Genomic DNA, 21,510 nt, shown 5'->3' on the forward strand with positions numbered 1-21,510 from the left:
CGTATGCGGTTTCATTGGAAATCCTAAGACGTCGCTGGTGACGACGGAGCTCGCTTCGGTGAAGTTATTCGTGTACCACCATAACCGCCATTTCCCTATCCACGGCTCCGAAGATCCATTAACACATAAACGCGCACACACGCGCGCGCAGAACCCGCAATCTACTCTTCAGACCGCCACGCCACGTCACGTACCCAGCCCTCGCCCTTACCCCGTACGCAACCCCGCGCCACGGCAAAACCCTTTCCCCCTCCAGCTCCCCCCCAGCCTCTCACCGGGCTCTCCGAAGTACACCGTCCACCCGCTAGCCAACACCATGACCCGATCGAATAGGCTGAAGCAGGCCGAGGATGGCGAGTGGATGGTGGCGCATATGGTGGTGCCGTCAGTCGCCAAGGAGCGCACTACCTCCATCACCTCACGAGCCGTGAACGAATCCAGACCGCTAGTGGGCTCGTCCTTCAGTGATAGGTAGGTTGGGCACAGGGGCAGGGCGGGGCGGGGCGGGCGGATGTACCGCACGTAAGGGAGTTGACACACTGCGGCACTTGGAGGTAGCGGAGGATACGATACGGGGGTAGCTAATGGGACTGCCAAGGGACTAGGTCCGTAGGAAGGGCTAAGGAGCTAATAAGGGAAGGTGCCACTCCTTCATGACCTTCTTCCCCCCTCCCCTCTCCCTCCTCCCCCCTCCCTCCCTCCCTGCCGCCGTCAGCGCCTGTCTCACAAGGAATAGCACCAGCGGGTTGGTGATGAGCGCTATCCCCACGTTGGTTCGCTTGGCCTGGCCGCCGCTGATGCCGCGCTTTAGAGCCGACCCGATGCGCACGTCCCTGCACGCATGAACGCATGAACAACAACATGCTGGCAGCTGCAGCCATGGCGCCGGTATCAGCGGTATATCCGATGCAGTAGCGGCAGCCGCAGTACGGTTATGAGTTGTTAGCGGCCGATGGCCCCGTAATAGTACGGCCAGTACCATGTCAGTGCCCGCGTGCCGATGTGTTTCCAACCAGCAGGAACTTCTCATCGCCCACCAGGACAACACCCGCCCGTCCACACCCCCACCCGCCCAGGGCCGCCCAGAGGCCTATTTAGGACGAAACCCCCACCCAGTCACACACACACACACACCTGCACTTCTCCAGCGCCAATTTCGCAATGAGGCCCTCCACTGCCTCTCTCTTGGACTCGATTCGCTCCGAAAGCGGCCGCTTCAGCTCCGCCGTGTACAACAACATCTCGTACACCGTTAAAGTGTCTACTAGCGTGTCTGTGTACGAGGGTTTTTTTTTGCACAGTTTTCGGATCAGGCAAAATGCGGGTGGAGTGCAGAGTTGCCAGGGCGGGACGGGGGGAGGATTCACGCACGCACCAAACTGCTCGACGTATCCACTGTAGCGGCGCAGGAAGGTCTTGGTGGGCGCGTTGGACCCAAACAGCAATGTGCCCCCGATGGTGCCCTGCGTCTTGCGACCCGATAGCAGGTCCTGCAGGTTGGTAGGCGGGTCGGTGTGTGTGTATGTATGTGTGTGTGTGTGTGTGCAGAGGTGGGTAGGTAAGTAGGGAAGCAGCCTGGCGGACAGACAGGCGACAGACAGACACGCAGTGGCAGTCAAGGTGCAGTCAGCGTGGGTCAAGGTGCAGAACGGCACCGTGCGGGGCAAGCAAGAAAGAGGAGGGAGAGAAAGGGTGAGAAAGAGTGATGGAGTGAGCACTAGCGGCTCCCGAGGGAAGCGAGGCATGGGCAGTTTCCATTAGTCGGGAGCTCTGCTGCCAGCTGCACTTGTTCCGGGAAGGGCGGAAGGACGGAACCTGTCACACCGCGCGGTCCCGGTCCTCATGAATAGTTTGACCAGAAATGTAAGAAGATTCCGGACTAGCTAGGAAAGCAACTAGTGACTAAACCATTAAGGATAACTAAAGCATTTTATCTTACTGTACATGCTAATAGTGTGACAGTCTAACTTTTTCATCGATAGTGAATCCGGCGGGGTATTCTCTTTTTCTGCCACGAGAAACCTGGGCCCCAGCCCCCGCCTGCCATGCTCCTCAGGCGCACTTGGAGACACAGTTCGGCGCACGCAGACATACCGAGGCATAGACATAGACACAAACAGGAGACAGACAGAAAGGCAGAGTTACTCTCACCAGGAAGGTCGTCTTGCCGCTGCCGCTGGGGCCCATCTGGAGAGGGGTTGGGTTGGGAGGAGAGACATGAGCCAACGAAGGAACGGGATGACGGAGGGGAAGAGGACGAAATGGATGTGGTTGGTTTGGGACGAAGAGAATCGCACGGGAGCGGGGCCAGGAAATGGGCTTGGAGGGACAGCAGGCAAAGCAGGGAAGTACGGACCCGATCCCTAAAGGGGTCGCATTAAATCGCGAGTGCGAGCTGCGGATCCCTCACTGAGGTGACGATGGCACACACCCTGACACACGCTCACTTGAGACTCTCAACAGCCCAAATCCCCAACCGTCTCCAACCGGTCGACACCTCGTCCTGCCGTTGCAAGCCGCGACACCCCGGTACCAGTCCTCCTCTCCCACATGAAGCCACCCGGAGGCGCTCCCTCTTCCACTCGCTAACCCACGTAAGGCCCACTCACCACGGCGGTCATCTGGCAGGGCTCGAAGAAGCCCGAGATGCCCTTGAGAAGCTGCACCTTCTCACCCTGCTTGCTATTGCTGTCCACAGTGTACGACAAATCCTGTGTGTACATACACGGTGCAAAGTCGGGGGCCAGAACAGGAATTGAGGGCCCCGAGCGACGTCGCGGCCGCGGCTGCTGCAGCTGTTGCGGTGCATGGGTGGCCTTTCTTAGTTGCCTTCACGGTCAGAGCTTCCGCACGTGAATGTGCCTTGGAAGCCCTGGATAGAAACGGGGCCTGACCCTCGCATATGCCTGTCATGACAAGCCCCCACGGAGGCAGTGTTCGTTTTTTGAGGAGATAGCGGCAAGGACGTCGGACAGCTGCCCCAAAAGCAGTTTGCTCGCTGGCGGTCAGCAGCCCGTTAAACATACTCCGCCCTTTCAAGCCATCCTCCTCGAGGGGGATCTTTGGTGCGGGTATCAGATTCTGTTGGCATGGGCTCCAGCTGGCGTGACAGCAGCTGGCACGTGTAAACGAGGGTGCCCTCGTGCAACCCGACCAGCTGCGCAAATGGACGCCTCAAAACAGCAAAAGCCCATAAAAAGCATCGAAAGCATGAGCACGGAGCGTTGCATTTTATTCTAGAATCATCCGACCCAACTACTCGCGCCAACGGAGATGGCCTCCGGTCTTGTATTAGCGTAGCCTAAGGCTGCCTTTGGACCTGCCCCCCCTTGAGTTTCATGTCTCGCGAGATAGATATGTTTAGACTTGCCTTGAAGGTTATCCGCAAATTCGTGGTCGCGGAGGAGCGGGTCGTCATCGCTGTGCAACTCGGAGCCATGTCAGCGGCCGCTTCCGCGCCGTCAACTTTGTTTGCGAGACTTCGTTGGGACATTTGTACTGGTCGAACTTGATTCATGGCGGGTTCTTCTACCATTCCTACCTTGCTCCGACGAGGCAAACACTCCCCACTAGCACTGATACATACTGCCTGACGCTATGAAATCAGGCAACGGGGCTTAATATATGCACCATCCTACTACGACGGAAGTCAGTGAGGCAGTGACTCGTCCACTCGCATAGGAATAGGTGGTTGCAAAAGTCGTTAATTATTGGAGCAGACTCGACGTCCGTATTATCTAAATAATATACTCCTTAACAGAGCAGCGAACTTAGTGAGCAAGCGAGCAGGTCAAACAGCAGGACGGCGAAGGGCACCGACATGGTTGTGTAGTTAGGTTGGGGAGAAACCAGCTGGGACTTGCTGTGCAACTCGCATCAACTCTAATTAACAATATGAGGTGTCGGACATGCAGTATCCTGGAGACAATGCGTGGAACCGTTCAGGTACGTCAACAAGCGTGAACTGTGGAAACCGCGCCTGATGAGGCCGCACCTCTCCCTTGCGAGTTAGTTGCCACCTCCCAGACTTAGGCACACTGAAGAGTACGTAGGCCGTCCCCGGCTTAATGCTATCATTTACCCATGCCAGCCGTGTCCGCTGCTCCCAGATGTGTACTATGCGCACCAGCCAGCTTCTCCCTGGGACCCCCGACAATGCCATGCGTCGCACGAGTGCTTATTTTACAGAATGTGGCTGTCACAGGATAGCCACAGTACCTCAACGACAGCGGCAGATCGAACAAACAATGGCCCCGGCGAGGGGACACACACCCACACCCACACCCACAGTTACGGCGTATCGATCAGCTTTTAGTCCCGGCAGGCAGCATATGAATAATAAATAGAGTTCGCACCCCTGATCTACATGAGCGCCGTGTCAACTTCCTTGATAATAACGCTTTGAATGCATACAAACAAAACTGACCTTGCTTTGTCGTTTTCAATAGGTCACAAAACCCAACAGCATGCACCGAGCGTGTGCTGAGGTGCCCTTGCTGGCGTCGCGAAACGTCAGCGACTTCGTACGGTCACCAAAAAAAACAAACGCAGCAGGTCATTATCGGTCAGCAGCTTGTGCCCCGGCATGCTTCCGTTCTCATGCCTGGCGGGTCTCTCTGCTCCTTACTTGCCGGCTCCACCGGTGCGCAGAGCCTGTGCGGAAGTGCAGGAGGGCCGACGGCAACAAACCCCCTACATTAAAGATGATGATGAACGAGGATACGTCTCCCAGGCTTCAATACGCCTAAAACAGAGAAGGTTCCAGAGTCGCCAAGGAAGACCTAGTTGCCGGTTCTCATCCCTCTCCCCATATTACAATCCCGGCGCATGGCCACGGGGGAAACGGACCATGAGCCCGGGCTCAGCCTCCCACGGGAGCCCTTGGAGGACCCCAATAGAGCGGCGTCGGGGCCCCGCCCAGTCTGGCACCTCACCTGCAGAATGCGGCCACCGCCCGGCACGGGGTGAGGCCCCTTGAACTTGCCCGCAGCCGCCTCACTGTTGGCCTTAGCCAGCTTGACTAGGATGTCCTGAGCCGCAGTCCAGTTGGATTCCTTGCCCGCCCAGGTCTACATCATGGCATTGGTTAGGCAAGGGGGGCAGCAGGGGGTGTGAGATCGGATCAAGGGAGGATAAGGGCAAGAAAGGAAGTCAACAGACAGGGCACAGAGCGAGCGGTTGTGTACGGAGGCGAGCGAGCAACGGTACCAGAGGATTTATTGGCATGCAATCCTACACAGACGGGGAGGGTTTTCAAATAGTTTTTTGAGATGTCGCGGGCTTACGTCGCAGGGGTGAGTGTGAACGACCATAGGGCTTTTTAAACCGAGGCGGCGGCGTGCAGGGCCTCCTAAGATTAAAACCCTAAAGCTAAAACCCTAAAACCCTTCCACAAAGAGCGAGGCAGAAAGCACGAGACCCGCACCCCAAGAACGCCGCCGGACGGCAATTGCACTGTGCACCTTGAGGGTGGTCGCTTGAAGCGCGCGGCCGTATGAGAAGGTCAGCGCCCAGGGGGCGTTGGGGGCCTCGTCGTTCAGAGCCTGCACGGTCACGAGCCAGGCACACAAGAGAGTCTTAACCAGCAGCCTTGACAGCAAACAAAAGCCAGGCAAAGGGCATCTCCTTTCCCACCCCAGCGATTCAGCGATAGGCTGCAACTGTGGTGTACGGTAGGCAAGTGAAGGCACAAACCCAAGCCCCATTCCTACGTACCCCCCCAAACATGCGATACCGTTACCGCAATTAATACTAAGTGCACTGTAGGCGAAGTTTATGTAATAATGAAATTATGCAACCGGGTCAGGTGGGGTCACATTCGGGGCAGAGCTCCCGCGGCGTCTTGTAGCCCAGCCTACGTCCCGGAGCCTACGTGTCCACGCACACATGCCTGACCTGAAGGTTGAGGGTAGCCTCCTCCTCGCTCATGCCGCCTGACAGGAAATGGATGCCGGGGACTGCCGGGGGGATAGAGCGCATCATGGTGCGCACAGTGACACGAGCCACATCCTGGGGGCTGGCCACGGGCGCGTCCAGACCTGAGCCAAATTGGGGGCGGGGCAAGGGGGCGGATCCGCGTGGGGCCAGGCAGCAGGGCGGGACAGGTGCGTCGGGTGCACAACTGTGCTTTCTGAAGCAGCGTGTGGGGCTTCCCTTGCTTCGCTTCCCTCCCATCCCACAAAAAAACTGGTCCACTCTCGTGCCCGCCGCCAGAAAGCGACCTCCGCTGGGCCAGTGGTCTTGACACCACATGCTTGCCAGTGTTCGCCCAACCCATTCCTGTGTTCAGGGAGGAGTGCTTGTAGCCCACACCTGGTCAACCTTTCACAAACCCTCAAACCCGTAACTTGTAAGGTCCCCCAACCCCCCGCACAACCAAGACCCCAGCACCTGGCAGGCACATGTTCGGCTTGAGCAAGATTCCCTCAAGCACGACGCCGTACTCGTTGAGCAGCCGCATCACGTGGCTGTACACTCGTTCCGACCAGAAGGCCGTCTCCTCGATGGAGTAGTCACCAGGGCCCAGAGTCACCTCGGGTTCCACGATAGGGACCAGACCGTTCTCCTGCAGAGAAACGGGTACAGGCACAGGCACAGGGCAAAGGAAAAGCCAGAAAGTAAAGAGCTAGTCATCCAGCCAGTCAGCCTAGTTAAACCGCCACGCTAGAGTCCAGCCTGCGCGAGTCACACCCCGCAGGGCCATGGGCCCGTGCAGGAGGACAAGGACCTGAATTTTATCCCCCAGGTGAACTGCGTCCTAACGCCTTTAGTGAGCTGCACGGAGTTCGCACATCGTCAGCCTTTCTCTGAACCAAACTCAACTGACCTGGCAGATTTGCGCATAGCGGGCCAGGCCGTGCGCGTTCTCCAATATGGCGGTAGTGGAAGGGCAGCCCGCCTCCCCGATCTTAACCACCGCGCGCCACTTGGCGAACTTGGCTCCCTGTTTCCTGAGGGAAAAACACGGGGGACCCATGAGCAGCAACAGCCTGAGAGGTAGCGCACCCGGGGCGACAAAAGCTACGAAGTTCATTGCTGCACCGGTTACGCACGCATTTGAGGCAGAGGCGCGCGGCACGAGCCCCAAAGCCGCGGCAAGGAGAACAACTTTCTCTCCCGTAAGGTACACCATGGTGATGATCACACCTGTAGGCCTTGCAGCGGTCCGCAAGGTTATCCAGACCCTGGGTGGTGGTCTCGCCCTTGTCGCCGGGCAGCATCTGCAGGGTCGGGAGGAAAGGACCTGATCGCCAAGAAGAATGCCAGAGCCATTGGCGGCTGTGTCAAAACTTTCGCACCGGAGGCAGGCTCGATCAGGGTTACAGCGTTTGTGTTCCTTCGCATGCTGGGCTTACCTGCAGGCCCGTATCGACCTTGATTCCCGGGTAGATGCCCTGCGCCAACAGGATATCCACAAACTGGCGACCGTCGCGGGCCTTCTGGTAAAGAGTCTCCTCGAACATGATCGCACCGCTGATGTACTGCCCCAGGCCTGCCGTAGATCACAAAGTACATACGGCAGCGGAAGGACAGTAGCGCGAACCGGGCGGAGTTTACAAGTTTGCTGCTGGTCATTTAAAGCACTCATTATGGAGTACGGAATATGAGATTACGAGATGAAGTCCCACCTCATAACGCCAAGGTTGCGGACTACTAGGTGGGCAGCCGTGTATATTTGGCCCGTGCCACCTATCGGACTGAAAATGAAATAATTTATCCCACTGCCAACTGCCGCCTCCCAAGTTCCCTATGCACTCTATCTCCGTACCTGGTGCAGTGTACAGCAGCTCGCGCCAGTCGCGGCGGTTATCCTCCGTGTTGTCGACGCCCACGCTCTGCAGGCGCTTGCCTGTGGTCGCGTTGGACTCGTCAGATGCCTACACATGAGGCGGTGGGAGACACAACAGGAAATGGAATCACCGTTGGGACTAGGGGGTGAGGATGGGGGCCTCAGCTGCAGTACTGCCTCCTCAGCCCGCCTTTGCGAAAGGGGACCTCTGGCCGCGTGTGGCAGTTCCTGGCAGTGCTGGTAACGCGCGTCTGGAAGGGCTGTAGCAGCCGAAGGCGAGTCCGGAGCTTTGGCGCTTCGGCGGGGCATCGTCGATGGCGAAGTCACACACATGCGTGCCACAGTTAATAGTGCACAAGGAGATGTGCGGGCGCAGCCACTCAACCAAAGACGGAAGCTGTAGCAGCGCAGTAGGGGATCCGCCTACTGGCGCCCGTCCCTTGCAAGATGCGAGTATTTGCCGCTCAGCTGAGCATGCGCATCACTCACCAAGATACCCTTGCCTTTTTGGGCGATGTACGCGGCGGTCTTCTTGAGCTCCTCAGCATAGGGGCTCTGCGTACAGTGTACGGAAAACCGCAGCACAGTCCGGGCAGAGAGGCTTCAATATGCGTGCTGTGAGCCCCAAGCTTTGGCTCGTGGGGAAGTACGGCAAACGGATAAGCGAGACTTTGGTAATGCCAAGATGGCAATATTTCGCTGGTTGATTTATAATCAACTTAGAGTGTAACACGCAAGCACGCACAAATGTTCTACTTCTTGGACGAGTCCCGCGAGGGCTCCTATGGTGCAGGAAAAGCTGGTTTAGCATCCAAAAGTAGTCCGGACTCCCCGTGTGACAACACGGATGTCTTGCACACCGGAGCCCTTAGTGCAGCCCAAGAGCATACATCCCAATTCGCTTGACATTTACTCAGTTGTACTTCGACAGTTGTACGGTTCTACCTTCGTACCTCCATGGAGTTGAAAGCGCGGCACATCACCTTGGGCTGTGTGCGTGAGCGCAAAGTGCGTGCGCACGATGCCTGTTTTCGGTTGTTGGGGATGTAAGGGAAGAAACGCAAGAAGATCAGTTTGTGACTAACACGTCCCAACGGCAAACCGCAAAGGATAAGGGTCAGCCATTATACAAGGAATTCTTCAGGAACTGCTTCTATTTGGAAAGCTTAGGTAGGCTTCGATATGTGTATGGTCCTGAGCGACCAGCGGCGGGCGCTACAAGCTGTCTTGCAGCTTTTGCATTTCGCACAGCTTGTGGATAAAATCGCTGACATGCAAAGCACTGGTTATGGCTATTGTAATCTGAATAAATTTCATGCGAACGACCTTACCGCACGCGGCGAACGCAACTGCATTTTGGTCTGCATGCTCGCCCTGCCAGTATTTTGGACAGCTGTCTTGCCGCACGTTGCTCACAGGCGTTAAACCTGTATAAAAATTCAGCAGGAATTACAAGTCTTGTGGAGTCCGTGTGGTGTAAACCTAGTGCAAGCAGATGCAAGCGTCCGCTATCGTCGCGCTATCTCACCACTCAAAGCTTCCAAGGGCGAGAGGCAAATGAATGTGGCAGGTGCGAATGGCATTAAGCAGGAAATCCGATCCGTTTGACACATCCTTATCATGTACGGCGAAACGCTCGTCGCGCGTCGCTTTTGAAAATATTCCGCGATAAAGGACGCGCGATTACTTCAGCGAGGCCTCTTAGATCTCTGTCTTGCTCAATTTCTTCCTGAAGCAACCCTCGTGAGTGACCGAAGCCATGGGTAAATGAAGCCAGGGTGAAAGCCATTGCTTACACTCGAGAGAGATTCGAAGGATCTCACTACAAGCATACTTGGGAAATCACACAATCAATATCCCCTGACCTTAACTTGGCGCCATTATCGCAAGATCACCTAGGCACCCGAAGAGCCTACATCCGCCTCCGGAGCACTCGGCCCGCATGCCGCCAGCACATGCACCAACACTCTGCTTCCACCACCCTTCCAGACGCTTGGCGCCTGCTCGAAAGCCACATGACCAAATACCGACGCTGAGCTTTACACCACATTGCACATCTGTAAACACCCCTTGACGCTGCGTTCCCCTGCCGATCGTGCCCCTCAGAGGGCCTTCTACAGCTAGCGACGTCCCGCAAAACAACCCTTTTGTGCGCGTTGTTGTAAGACGTCCGGCTCCATTCATGCTGCAACGCAGGGTTGGTCAGATAATGACGCTGGCTAATGGGACGGAGGTCCCCAACCGGCCCCGTGGAAAGTGCCATGCCAGCGACGGCGGCGGCCGACAAAGTTGGGTCACGTCGCCATGGCGTCGGCCGCGTCGCCGCACCTTCCAATCGGCCCGCCGCCGCTGCCAGAAGCGACTGGCGGCGGCTCCAGAACCAACTGCCGCAGCTCCGGTAGAACAGTTGCCTGTCGTGCACACACATACACACACTCGCGCGTGCCATAATTCAAGCTGTGAAAAACCCAAGAGGACAACTCGCAAGGCTTAAAAACAGCAACAAACAGACACACGTCGTATCGGTCGTATGCAAGTACGCATGAAACCCCCCAAACGCTGCCCCTCAACATGGGGCCACGCAGCCCACTTGGGGAATTAAGGCTGAGAACATTACGCCAGTCAAGGGAGCTGCGGCGGGCGAGGGTGTAGCGTTACGACAAGTCTCAGGGTGGCGGGTTTTTCGGACCTTAATAGAGGATCTATTTCACTTTTGTAATAATCGCCGGTGGCGCCTTCCGCTGCCGAAACGGCGGAAACGGTCACCAGTGATTGAAGCCAAGCCAAAGCAATTAAATGACGGCAGTAGCAACAGGATTAAGTAAGGTAGGAAAGAAAAGGAGAAGAAAGACGCAGCGGCCTGGAACACACGCCTTAGATTCAGCAGTCACCCACTTGTGGATGGTCCAGCTGCTTGAGCTGCGAAACCAAAACCGATACTTGCTGGTAGAGCCGTTCCAAGGGGGAGGTGGCGGGAAGGCCGCGGCATGCCAACATGGCGCCATTTAACTCCTCCGCTAGCGCAATCTGTCCACACAGCATCAGGAGTAGCAGGCGGCAACAACAGCAACAGCAACAGCAGCAACAAATGACTACAACTACAACAACAACAGCAGCAGCGGCGGCGGCAGTAGAGTAGAGTTACATCGGCGCGAATGTGGGAGGAGAGAGAGGAGCAGCATTCCGGTACTCCGGGGGGGCCCCAGTGAAGCAAAAAGCATGGCATTGCAGCAACTACCTGGGTATACCTTACACCTTTGCATCTCGTTAACACTTCTTGGATAAGACCTCCGTTTTAACTTCTTAAAGGTTATTGACGAGTTACAAGGCACACAGCTCCTCCAGCTGCGACGCGCTCTGCAGACTATTGCAGATTACGGGACATCAAGCCGCTCATCATCGCGGCCGCTGCCCTCCAAGGAAAAGCTCTAAAGCCCTCAGATCCTCAGGACACACAAAGGCACTCACCCTATATGCGGGACGTAGCATGTCCCCCGCGGGTGAGGCCGCGGGGTCATGGAAGGCCAGCAACGACAGCGCTTCCTGCGGCGGGTTGGGTCGGAAGTAGAGGATCGATTGAGAAGCTGGATGAGATACCGAAACCTCGCAAAGATATAAGACGTGTATACTGGCTGCGGGATGCGGATGGGACTCTCTGTTAGTAAACTTGTCCAGATCCAGATCCAGATCCAGATGGCGCTCACGACACTGCCGTACCAAACTATTTTGTGAGCTGCAGATAAGACATGGACTTCACGATGGATAGCGGATGACCTTGGGAGTCTGCAAGAGAACCGAAACAAAAGAAAATAAACTGAGGAATTATTGTCGGCAAATTCGAAGAAACAACTGCCGACGGGAATTAGGGGATTGCGTAAAAGGAACGAAGGACGGAAGCAATACGTTCTGGATGACATGGCTAAAGGTGGTACAAGGGACTGCGGGCCATGCACCGAGGCGCCAGCCACGCCTTGAAGCCAAAACCCTACCTCCCTACCCTCGGCCTCGCCCGTGCCGCACCGTCAAGAGGTCTCGGTCACCGGTGGTACGGCATCGCGGCCACAAGTCCGTGGTGCCGTACGTCAAGATCTCCCGCGTTGTTGGCGGTGCCGCCGCCGGCTGTTGCGCCCCTTTCCCATTCGCTACTACTTCCCCCTCGCCGTCGACATTATGCGTACGACCCGACGCCTCCGCTCGCAACTCGCCGCCGCCACCGCCGCCGCTTCCTTCACGTGAGCTGCATGCTGCTGCCGCTTCCTCCATCGCCTGCTCCGCCACAGCAGTCTCCATGGGCGCCAGGCCTCCGTCATATGTACTGCATCCGGCGGCTGGTGACCTCCTAGGACCATCGGAACCAGAGGTCGATGGCGCCGCCGCGGCGGCCGCTGCTTCCTCCTCGCCGCCGGTAGAACTCCCGCTGCCGCCTGGTTTGGCCCCCGACGACGCCGCGTGAGCTGCAGCCACCATCTCCGCAAACTTTTGGACTCGAAGCCGGAAGTCCAGGGAGGGACGCTCGGAGAGCAGCTGCGGGGCCCGGGCGGGATGATTCACCACCTCTACATGGCAAAGGCCCCCAGGATAACTGCCGATTGTTTTACGCCCGAGTAACAATTGCGTGAGACCCAAGCTCACGAAGGACTCAACTGCCGACGGGGCGGCGTGCACGTGTTTGTTTTCTCGCGCTGTTTTCTCGCGCTTCATATGAGGCGCGTGGGCGCACACCTGGGCTCCCAGATAGCCAGCTGCTGTATCAGTCATGGTGGATTGAGGATCTCGGGCAGTTTCGCGAGCGCAAAAACGTGTACGGCATCCCAAAGCAGTACTGTCACATGCTTCGGGTGTGCTACGAGATATTCCGTAGCAGCGGCTGTTGCAGCCGTTGCAGCTCTGAACAGTAGAAAGTGCCACACTTCCGCAGCATCTGCCGTAGCGCACCCGCTGGTGTGCTCTGGCACCGCCAACAGGATCCAGAGGACAGAGCGCCCCTGCTGCTCCACCTTACCTCTGGAGGGTACTTCTCCCGAAGTAGCGTTAGCGCGTCGTCGATCCGCCCTGCGGCCACCAAGTCGTACGTTTGCTGCCGTACAGTAATATCCGTCAGCTCCCGCTCGTCTAGTTGTCCTTCCGAACGCAGCAGGTCACGGCCTAGTACGGCTGCCGTACGCCAAAACCGCTGGTGCATCAGGTAATCGTACATGAGCTGGGGAAGCAGTGCCGTTCCCCGGCTAGATAGCAGCGGCAGTTCCGTTTTCCGCACCGCGGCCATCACCCGGCCACGGAAGTCAGCCTGCAACAATAAAAATAGCGAGGACGTTGCGCCACGCATAAAAAGGCCTCGAGGCCAAACGGATTCACTGGTTTTGCCACTTCGTGACGTGCAACAACAACAAGTATCTTCACTATACGCCTCGCCACTTCCTGGGAAAGGAGCGGAAGGCACAACACAAGCACACACGCGCTCTTCCCGCTTCCCGCTGATGCAGCTGCTATATCTCGGTTTAGGCTGGTTTTTTGAATCCCTGACACCACATATCAGCAACGACCTTTCAGTCAAGACGTGGCCGCAGATCCACACACCCTTGCAACTGAATCCGCGAACGGACGCAGCCCAATATGCACCAGCAGTTAACCGTTAATACCGTTAATGCAACTGAATGCAACCGCAAAGCCATACCACGGATACGAATGCAACCAAATGCAGGGCGCCAGGGCTACCACATGCAGTCCGTCTACACGGCAGGCATGCCTCAAGCATGAAGTCCTGCGGCGTCCTGTCATCCCTCTCTCCCCCTCCCCCTCTCTCTCTCTCTCCCCCTCCCTCTCTCTCTCTCTCTCTCTCTCTCTCTCTCTCTCTCCCCAAAGCGTTGCTGCCCAACTTCGAGCTTACCCGTATGGCGGCAAAGTCGGTGCGGAAGGGCTCATTCGAGGTCCCTGTGCCAAAGTTGGCAACCACCTCCTCACCCCTGGGGGTCGGGGCAGCAGTTCACACCAAGTGAACGGCAGCCACGAGTCGCGAAGACGCCAACCTCACATAACGACCGAGGGAAACGGCACAGAGGCTCTCCTCAGCACAAGCTACTGGCCCACACGTCAGCACGCAGCGTGTGTGCTGATGCTGCTGAGGCACGTGTATACGAGGATGTCGACAATGTCGGTTCGATTTCTCCCGGGGCATGTTTCCGAAGTGGCTAGGGGCAGTTGCATCACTTGGCTTTGAGCTCCTACGGCAACTGGTGCTTTGCGCGTGTTGGAGGCAGTCCAAGCTTTGCTTTATTTTCTCTGCTGCCACCATCTCCCTGCTTTACCTTTTTCCCCTACCTTTCCTCCCCTTTCCGGCCCCCGAAACACGTACAACACAAACACACACGCACGCACCTCGTGCGTAGCCCCACGCAAGGATACAGCGGTGACGTCTCATGGATGTCCCTGAACGCCACTCCAAGCGATTCGCCATTCTTGTAGTACGTAATAGAGCGATCCGCCTTATTGTACAGCGCCCCCACAACGTCCCCTGATGTGAAGGGTGGGCCGTACGGCCGCCCCGTGCCACTGCCCGCGAAGGCGTGCCTGCACCACAGGCGTAAGTCGGAGCGGTATTGCCTCTTGACAGCCGTCTAGCCCACAAAAAGGGATTGTGTACTGAAGTTGAGAAGGGGAGAAAAGGGTGACTCTATGGTTGATGTGGTCCACGGAATTGGGTGTGATTAAGCACATATCCGCGCAGCACCCACACGACGGCGCACACACAGCGCTGTAGCCCAAACCCGTCCTCTTTCCGAAGGCCCGGTGCCGCAGCGCCAGTGGCCGCACAGCGCCCGCTGTTCCTGACGAATGTTTCATGTCTTGTAATTGGCCGTTGGCTGATTGTCCTTCCCTCGCTGGCCTGCCAGTCATGCCAGTGCATGGGAAGGGCGCTTTACTCCCTCCGAACGGGTGCTGTGACTTTTGAAACCGGCAATGCACTGCACCGTGCTTCAGGGGGCGATCAGGGGGCGAGCCAAGCCAGCAATGCGAGACAGCCTCCGCTACCTTCGTGCTCGCCGCCCGCCTGGTCGCCTGATGGCAGCGGACCTGTCGGCACGCACAGCCTACACCGACAGCACCCAAGAGCTCCCACCCACCCGTCATCGCCGTGATAGCCGTACGAGTGTGAGTCCCAGCCCGGAAGTCGCGCCAGCAGCACCTCCTCGGTGCAGAACCCAATGCCGATGTAGCCCTCCTGCAAGGGCGGGATCCGGCAGGCCGCGGAAGGTCGCCAAGCAGCCGCCGCAGCCGGCAGGCAGAAGCCGGCCGGCCGCCGCAACCGGCCGGCCCCATACGGAGGAGTCATGATCCAGACTCGTGCGCAACTAACAGTACTAGGTTGTTCTTGTCGTGGGCCCCCGTGACGGCGGGCTGGGACCTGATGTAGTCACGCGCTTCATGCTCTCCCGGCTAGGAATACAGCTCTAAAAGCTCATCAGCTAGGGGCACGCTGACGGCACGACAGGCGTACCGCATAACCCCTAGCTGTAGGCCTGAGCAGCTGGAAAACATTTTTTTAGCCCAGAGACGCGTAACGAACATAGCTGATGGACACGAATCGTGCGAATTGTAAGGCTAGAGAGCTCCAGAGGAAAGGGGCGTCCCCGGACGCCTCCGGCATATGGGCAGGGCCCCAGCCCCGGCTAAACAGCGGAGGGAAGGTAGAAAGAAAGGACATGTTTTATACCCAGGCATGGAAGGCGTGTGATCTTGTAAACGCTATGCTTGGCGGCAGCAAGGTCAACTTGCACCTCAGAGCTTTGCGTACAAGGCGACCTCACCTGCCCTTTGTCGACCACCTTAACCTCGAAATAGTAAAGGGCACAGTCGGCTGGCAGAGGGTAGTTGGAGCGAATGGTGGCTGCTTGGGAGTCCTCGTCCCCGGGCCCAACATACCGGACACGTGTACCGTCGACCTTTACAGATACGTGGTTGGGGGAACAGACAATTATCACGTACAGCACAAGTCGCACATTGAGATGGTGACTAAAGCTGAGTGGTGGACACGCACAATCTTCTTGTTACAAAGCAAAAGGCATGCAGTGGGTACACTGAAGTGTGTGGGTCAAACAAGCTTTGGAGTTCAGACGTCACCAGTTCACTGGGTGTGGGAGACGAGGGGAGGAAGGGGAGGAAGGGTGTTTCGTTTCGAGCAAGTCGTTGAGCCTGCCATCCCCCTAATGCGTTGCGAGTTGGACGCAATAGCCCTAGCGCGATGCTCCCTTGAACCGCGGCACTCGGTAATCCAACCTTGAGGTACTGCATGGCCTGCTGATTGCGCATTCCGACTACTCGTGGCTCCCATGCTGACGGAAGAGAGCACCTGCTTTTGTAATAACTGCAGGATCCTGAGGAAGTCCCGGCCATTTGTTCACCCTATGTTGGTACCCCACAAAAGGCGGGACTTAATTATCCAAAGTCCTTATCTACACAAATTCCTATTAATTGCCCCTGCTTTTAGCAATGCAAGCATACGTAGTATCAGGTCCGGTTAAGTTCCTACCCTTGTTAAATAAGAGCGATGGAGAGATACAACGCAGCCAGGCGGAATAGCGAAAGTCGAGCATGTCCTAAATTTAAATTTCTAAGATATACGGGAAGTAAAACTATCTTGAATGGTTTGGATGTAGCCGTTAGCGGGTATTGAGGACGGATGCCGTATGTCAGGAGTGGGTAGCTAGAGAATGCAAACCTCTGGCAAAGGTTACAATCACTTTTTAACAGTTGTCAAACATATCGCTTTAGTGAAACACTCCAGCTGCTGAGGATGCTACGTTTGTGTGAGGCCGTGTCCATTGGTCCATGTTTCCATCATAGCCTTAGCTGTATGTAAGGGGGGCGTGATATTCCGGTAAAAGGCGATCTAACGCACCGGATACCGTGGGCTCTATTGCTTATCCCTCATTGCTCCCCCTTGGTAAAAAGGCCGTCGCGGAGCACCATAGTTTTACGAGCGTTCCTAAAAAAGCTCACTGCTTAAGGTAGCATTTCATGCCACCCTGCTTATATTCAGTTGGCGATTTGATCAGTCCTGCTAGCAAAGGGGCTGTAACTGTTGCCAACCATGCAACACCCAGAACAGCTCCCTTCCCAGTCCCTGACCAACAATGAGCAACCACCCAGCAGGGCTTTCAGCTGTTAAGCTTTGTGTAGCGTACTCTTGCTTTGGTGGTCTTCCACGCCTGGGAGCTCACGTTAAGCGCATAAGGCGATCATCCAAGGCCCACGTCCCGGAGTGGCAAATATGGCAAGTCGGATAAGAATTATCGATGGAGGCTTGGAGGTCTCCGCGGCCACCGAGTCTCTGCAAACCGCCCAAGCGCTACCCGGAGCAGGAGGCGGTGACTTGGACGCGAGGCAGCAGGAAGTTGGTGACAACAGCGACCGCTGTTCAGGATCGCCAGGGATACCGTCGGCGGCAGGGCCGTCGACGCCCACTCTCGGTAGAGAGTTTTCGCCGTTACCGCAGCAACGTCCTCTCCGGGCGGAGACGCCGCCGTATGATCCCGTTCTGAGCCTGTCAACGGAGTGGTATGAGGTGAGGCGGGCATCAAATGATGAACTTGTTCTCTGTTACAGATTCAAGATGGGTTGCCGTGGCATGAGTCAGCCGTGACGGTGTCGTGTTTGACGGGGGAATTCGTAAGTCATTTCATTTCAAAACAACTCATGTGCTCATGCTTCATGTACTTCGCCCGACATGCAGTCCGCTCAGCGCACCGCGTGTGGCTCTGGCAGACTTTGCCGTGGCTTCATCCACAGGCTCTGCGCTGAACCCTTAACCCATCCTTGCTGGCTTTTGTTCCGCCTTACCCTCCCGCTTTCGTGGCGCTTATGTAGCTTCACGGTGTTGGGCTGACAGACATTGCTCCCGACGGCCTTGAACGGCTGAACGAGGCCGTGCGGATCTACACCGCTCGACAATTGGTGGGTTTCCTGCGGTACGACGGCTTGGGCATGAGCTTTCTGTTCATGTACAGAACAGCAATAGCTTGCTGGCGTGCAGTAGGTGCCATCTGGATTGATATCGAAGCCGCTAGTCAGGGGCACGGCATTCCCCAGAGCCCGCCGCACTTCGGTTGCAGCCGAGGAACGTTCTGCGAACAGTACCGCCTGCACACTTCCCTGGGCAGTATTGTGCTCCCTCACACATGCATGTTGCTGCTAGCTTTTAACTCTGGCTTGCTACAGCTTCTCTTGTAGATAACCCTTGCCGTCATAGCCTGCGTAGGTTGGCGCATGTGTACGGCTTGACAGCTCTAAATCCATTCTCCATGTCATCCTGGACACGGTCGACTTGCGGGTCACTCCAAGTGCGGCCACCGGCGGTGCGGCCGGGTTTTCCTTGGCCACCAGGCGACGCCCGGCGGTCGCCGCTTCGGAGCGTCGGAAGGCGGCCGAATGGTGGGATTGCGGCAGCGCTGGGGCGGCTGGCTGGGACAACTGGCTAGGCACCGGGGTCGGGCGGCGGGTGAACGTCGAGTTTGGGCCGGACGCGGAGCTGGGCATGGTGCGGTTGCGTGCGGCGCTGCTTCGGCGATCCTGGCTGAGTCTGCGAGGCTGGGGCCAGTGGTTGCGGAGCGCCACTCTCAGAATGGCCGCCTCCCTCGCGACCCTAGATCAAACTCTCGGGACGTTTTCTAGCGCCCCCACCAGCAGCAGAATCCGGAGCGGAAGCAACAGCCGCCGCGGCGGCAGCAGTACTTGTAGGCGGCGGTTGATGAGAGGTATGAGCAGTGAGGTTGTGTTAGGTGGGGAGGCAGCTTCGATCGTGGATGTGGACGGATCGGCAGCGCATGCACTGCATGGAAAGGTTCTCGCCGGCCGCATCACGTCCGTGGCACCCAGGGTGGTGCTGCTGGGTCCACACGGAGGCGGCCATCAGTGCCAGTTGCCGTCAGCCACAGCCAGTGACTCGCAGTGGCTGCCTGGAAGCACAGCCGCGGCAGCAGCAGCTCACATTCAAGTCACGGCCACTGTGTGCCACGCCAGGCCCAGCCATCCCTTGGGCATTCCTGAAGGCGGCAAGGTTCACTTGTCCAGTGCTTCCACGCTTGCCCGTCGCGTCGACCCCCCGTGCGGTCCAGGGGAGTCCTCCTCTCCGGCCGCGTCATGCGGTAACTGCAGTGGGCCCACCCTGGAGATCTTGCTGCGTCACGGCCGGAGCTTTGCAGGCACCTGTACGCTGTCGACGGAGGTCGAAGGCAGCTCCGGCGCCGTGCAGGGAGGTCCCTCGGCACGTTCGCTAAAGGCATCTCACTCGGCGCAGCTGCAGGACGTCAAGGTGCTGCGACAGGAGATCCGGCTGGCAGAGGACTGTGTCATGTCGGAGTCCGCAGCGGGTGGCCTGAGGGCGCTGCAGCTCGCGCCTGGAGCTGGCATGTTGGGCCCGGGGCTCTTGCTGCTGGAATCGTTGGCGAGGCCAGCAGGCCAAATCGCGTCGGCGGCACAGCGGCCAGGGCCGGTGGTGCTGCTAGACGACCCGTGGGTCGTCGAGGAGCTGCATGCGGCTTTTGCAGGCAAACAGGCGGCGATGACGTGCAGCGCAGCCAATAGTGATGACCTGTTCGTGGACCTGGGGGTTTTCCTGCAGCACGTAGCTGACTTACGCCGCGCCGCGCGGCCGGTGCTGGCTTTTGTGGAGGCGGGGCGGCTGCGGCACGGCCCGATGCCGCCGTGCTGCTGCCGTTGCCGGCAACGCGCACAGGAATCCCCTCAGCCTGCTTACGTTCCAGCCGAGAGTGTGAGCGCTGATGGGAAATTGCTTGCATCTTCCGACGCCGCGATGAGGACTCCGGCTTCGGCTGCCGCAGAAGCGGCATCTGGGCCTCCGGTGCCCGAGTGTGTGGCCTGCGGGTTCATACGACTGCGCGGCGCACTGCACCAATACCTCTCGACACCTATGGCCTTGCATTTGGGGGAGCGCCTGCTTCGCCACGCGACCGCTTCGGGTTGGACGCGCACGTCATCATACATCTCGCGATGCTTGGTGGATTTGCAGCGCGTTGACGTGCTCGTGAGTGCGGTGCAGAGCCAGCCTGGTTCCCGGCTGTCTTTCCTGCACCAAGGCAGGCCATGGATCAGCGGACGCCGGGGGTTGTCGAAGCTGTCCGATTCACGCCATGCCGTTGCCGGCTTGCTGGCGTTGTCCCATGAATATGTGAAGTCCAACCTGCTGCAGGGTCTGCGGGCCCTGTTGCTCCGGACGACAGGTATCGTCCGTCTTTTTGTCTGCAGCGCCATGATTCTGCTGGTCGCCACGACGCTTCAGGTTCATTATGGGCCTCTGATGAGTGCCGTAATAAGGTTGTACGGAGTCGTACCACCAAGGGGGTTCGGGCACCTCCAGCTTTTGTTGCTCAACGCGCTTGTGATCACAGGGATTGCACTTGCGTTTCTTTTGCGCTGTCCTGCATTCATCGCTGGCGTCATCGCTGGCGCCGTGAGGACGAAAAAAACGCTTAGGATAACGTAAGGCCATGTCAGGGAGGGTCATGCTGCCCCCTTTCCGCTTGTATGTCCTGGAAGCAGCGCGTGCGGCACCTGTCGTGTTCCATGGTGTATGCTGGAAATACGCCGTGCAGGGCAAGATGTCCGGTAATCTATATCGTGTGGCAAGTCTTGCAGGCATGAATGTGGTTAGCTGCTTGTGCCGATTACCACATATACGCTAGGCAATTGAAGTAGTTTTACGTTAGTAAAGGACATTTTTTGCTTCGAGAAGTTGTTATAAAAAAGACTAGGCACGGCTTCCGTGCTGTATTGTCACTTAATTCTAAGATTTTGATGACTGCCGCGTATAGACCTGGTTTTAATGAAGCCTCGGGGTGTTTTATTTTATATTATGTGTTGATTTCATGGCATTTTTGTTGATATCTTGAAAAGCGCAAGAGATTGCTTCGCCACGGAGCAGTTGGACACGACGAACGGGTCGTTGCGAGCGCATTGTTTGACATGAGGACTTATATCCACTGCGCAAGGGGGCGGTGATGCCTGACGTGGCCTCGAGAACGGTCCGGGGAGGCGTGGTGCAGTCCGGGTTCCAAGGTTTCCGCCTGACATAAGCCTTTCGGTCCTTGCCGAGCAACAGGGACGCAGTTCGTATGTGTGCAACCTTGATATTGGGTGTGGTATGGGTGTCGTCGGAAAGGTAAATGTGGCCTGCTGTCTGCCTGAGGAGCATCCCGTCCGCGCATCAGCTAGCTATCAGCCAGGCACAGACTGACGAAGTATATTGTAAGCTTAGCAGGGCATACATTACAACACATACAACTAAGTAGACCTTCGCGCATGTTACGGGAGACTCGTAAGACTCGCAGGGGTTTCGCCTACCATGCTACGTCACCACATCACGGAAACATCAGTAACTACGCTCCATGCCGTGCATGACTGCTCATCACACCTCACAAACATGACCCGGTCACAAGACACTCAGCGGGTTTTATAGTCCCTCTTTAACGGAGTCGCGAAACAAGGGCTCAACGACACTGAACGCGAGGCGTGTCAGGTTAGTAGACTCTATAATAGTCTCATTCTGACAACCTACGCAACTAGTCATCGCAAAAGTCGTCAGGTTACACGGCATCCTCGCTCCACAGGAACACTGTAACCAATCCATTAAGTTTGCAATTTGACACTATTTCACATGCTTACACGTACAGCAAAAGTTATTTACAATAGACGGTTGATATGCGCTA

General features: G+C 57.1%; 4 protein-coding genes across 4 annotated transcripts; 1 reads left to right on the forward strand and 3 right to left on the reverse strand.

Moving 5' to 3' along the window:
* Window positions 1-261: 261 nt before the first annotated feature.
* On the reverse strand, window positions 262-823 carry VOLCADRAFT_48578 (uncharacterized protein; the record flags this gene model as incomplete). Its single annotated transcript, XM_002953802.1, has 2 exons — window positions 262-459; window positions 728-823. Coding segments are annotated over 2 exons (294 nt in total), but the record flags the coding sequence as incomplete, so codon positions are not given.
* Window positions 824-4,168: 3,345 nt separating this feature from the next.
* VOLCADRAFT_82483 (uncharacterized protein) lies at window positions 4,169-9,336 on the reverse strand. Its single transcript, XM_002953803.1, has 13 exons — window positions 9,318-9,336; window positions 9,121-9,216; window positions 8,743-8,814; window positions 8,279-8,344; window positions 7,769-7,877; window positions 7,356-7,492; window positions 7,147-7,220; window positions 6,827-6,950; window positions 6,391-6,565; window positions 5,896-6,038; window positions 5,463-5,543; window positions 4,935-5,069; window positions 4,169-4,653 (listed from the first exon to the last, which is right to left on the reverse strand). The coding sequence occupies exons 2-13, from the start codon at window positions 9,154-9,156 to the stop codon at window positions 4,624-4,626; spliced, it is 1,182 nt and encodes a 393-aa protein (XP_002953849.1). The 5' UTR covers window positions 9,157-9,216; window positions 9,318-9,336; the 3' UTR covers window positions 4,169-4,623.
* A 4,388-nt stretch (window positions 9,337-13,724) lies between these two features.
* VOLCADRAFT_35832 (uncharacterized protein) lies at window positions 13,725-14,999 on the reverse strand (the record flags this gene model as incomplete). Its single annotated transcript, XM_002953804.1, has 3 exons — window positions 13,725-13,752; window positions 14,165-14,356; window positions 14,911-14,999. Coding segments are annotated over 3 exons (309 nt in total), but the record flags the coding sequence as incomplete, so codon positions are not given.
* A 2,058-nt stretch (window positions 15,000-17,057) lies between these two features.
* Window positions 17,058-20,980, forward strand: VOLCADRAFT_106126 (uncharacterized protein; the record flags this gene model as incomplete). Its single annotated transcript, XM_002953741.1, has 4 exons — window positions 17,058-17,351; window positions 17,654-17,740; window positions 18,045-20,255; window positions 20,398-20,980. 4 exons carry the CDS (start codon window positions 17,058-17,060, stop codon window positions 20,485-20,487), a joined length of 2,682 nt encoding a protein of 893 aa, XP_002953787.1. The 3' UTR covers window positions 20,488-20,980.
* Window positions 20,981-21,510: the final 530 nt, after the last annotated feature.

This window comes from Volvox carteri (assembly GCF_000143455.1).
Source record: "Volvox carteri f. nagariensis unplaced genomic scaffold VOLCAscaffold_38, whole genome shotgun sequence".
NCBI classification, from domain to species: domain Eukaryota; kingdom Viridiplantae; phylum Chlorophyta; class Chlorophyceae; order Chlamydomonadales; family Volvocaceae; genus Volvox; species Volvox carteri.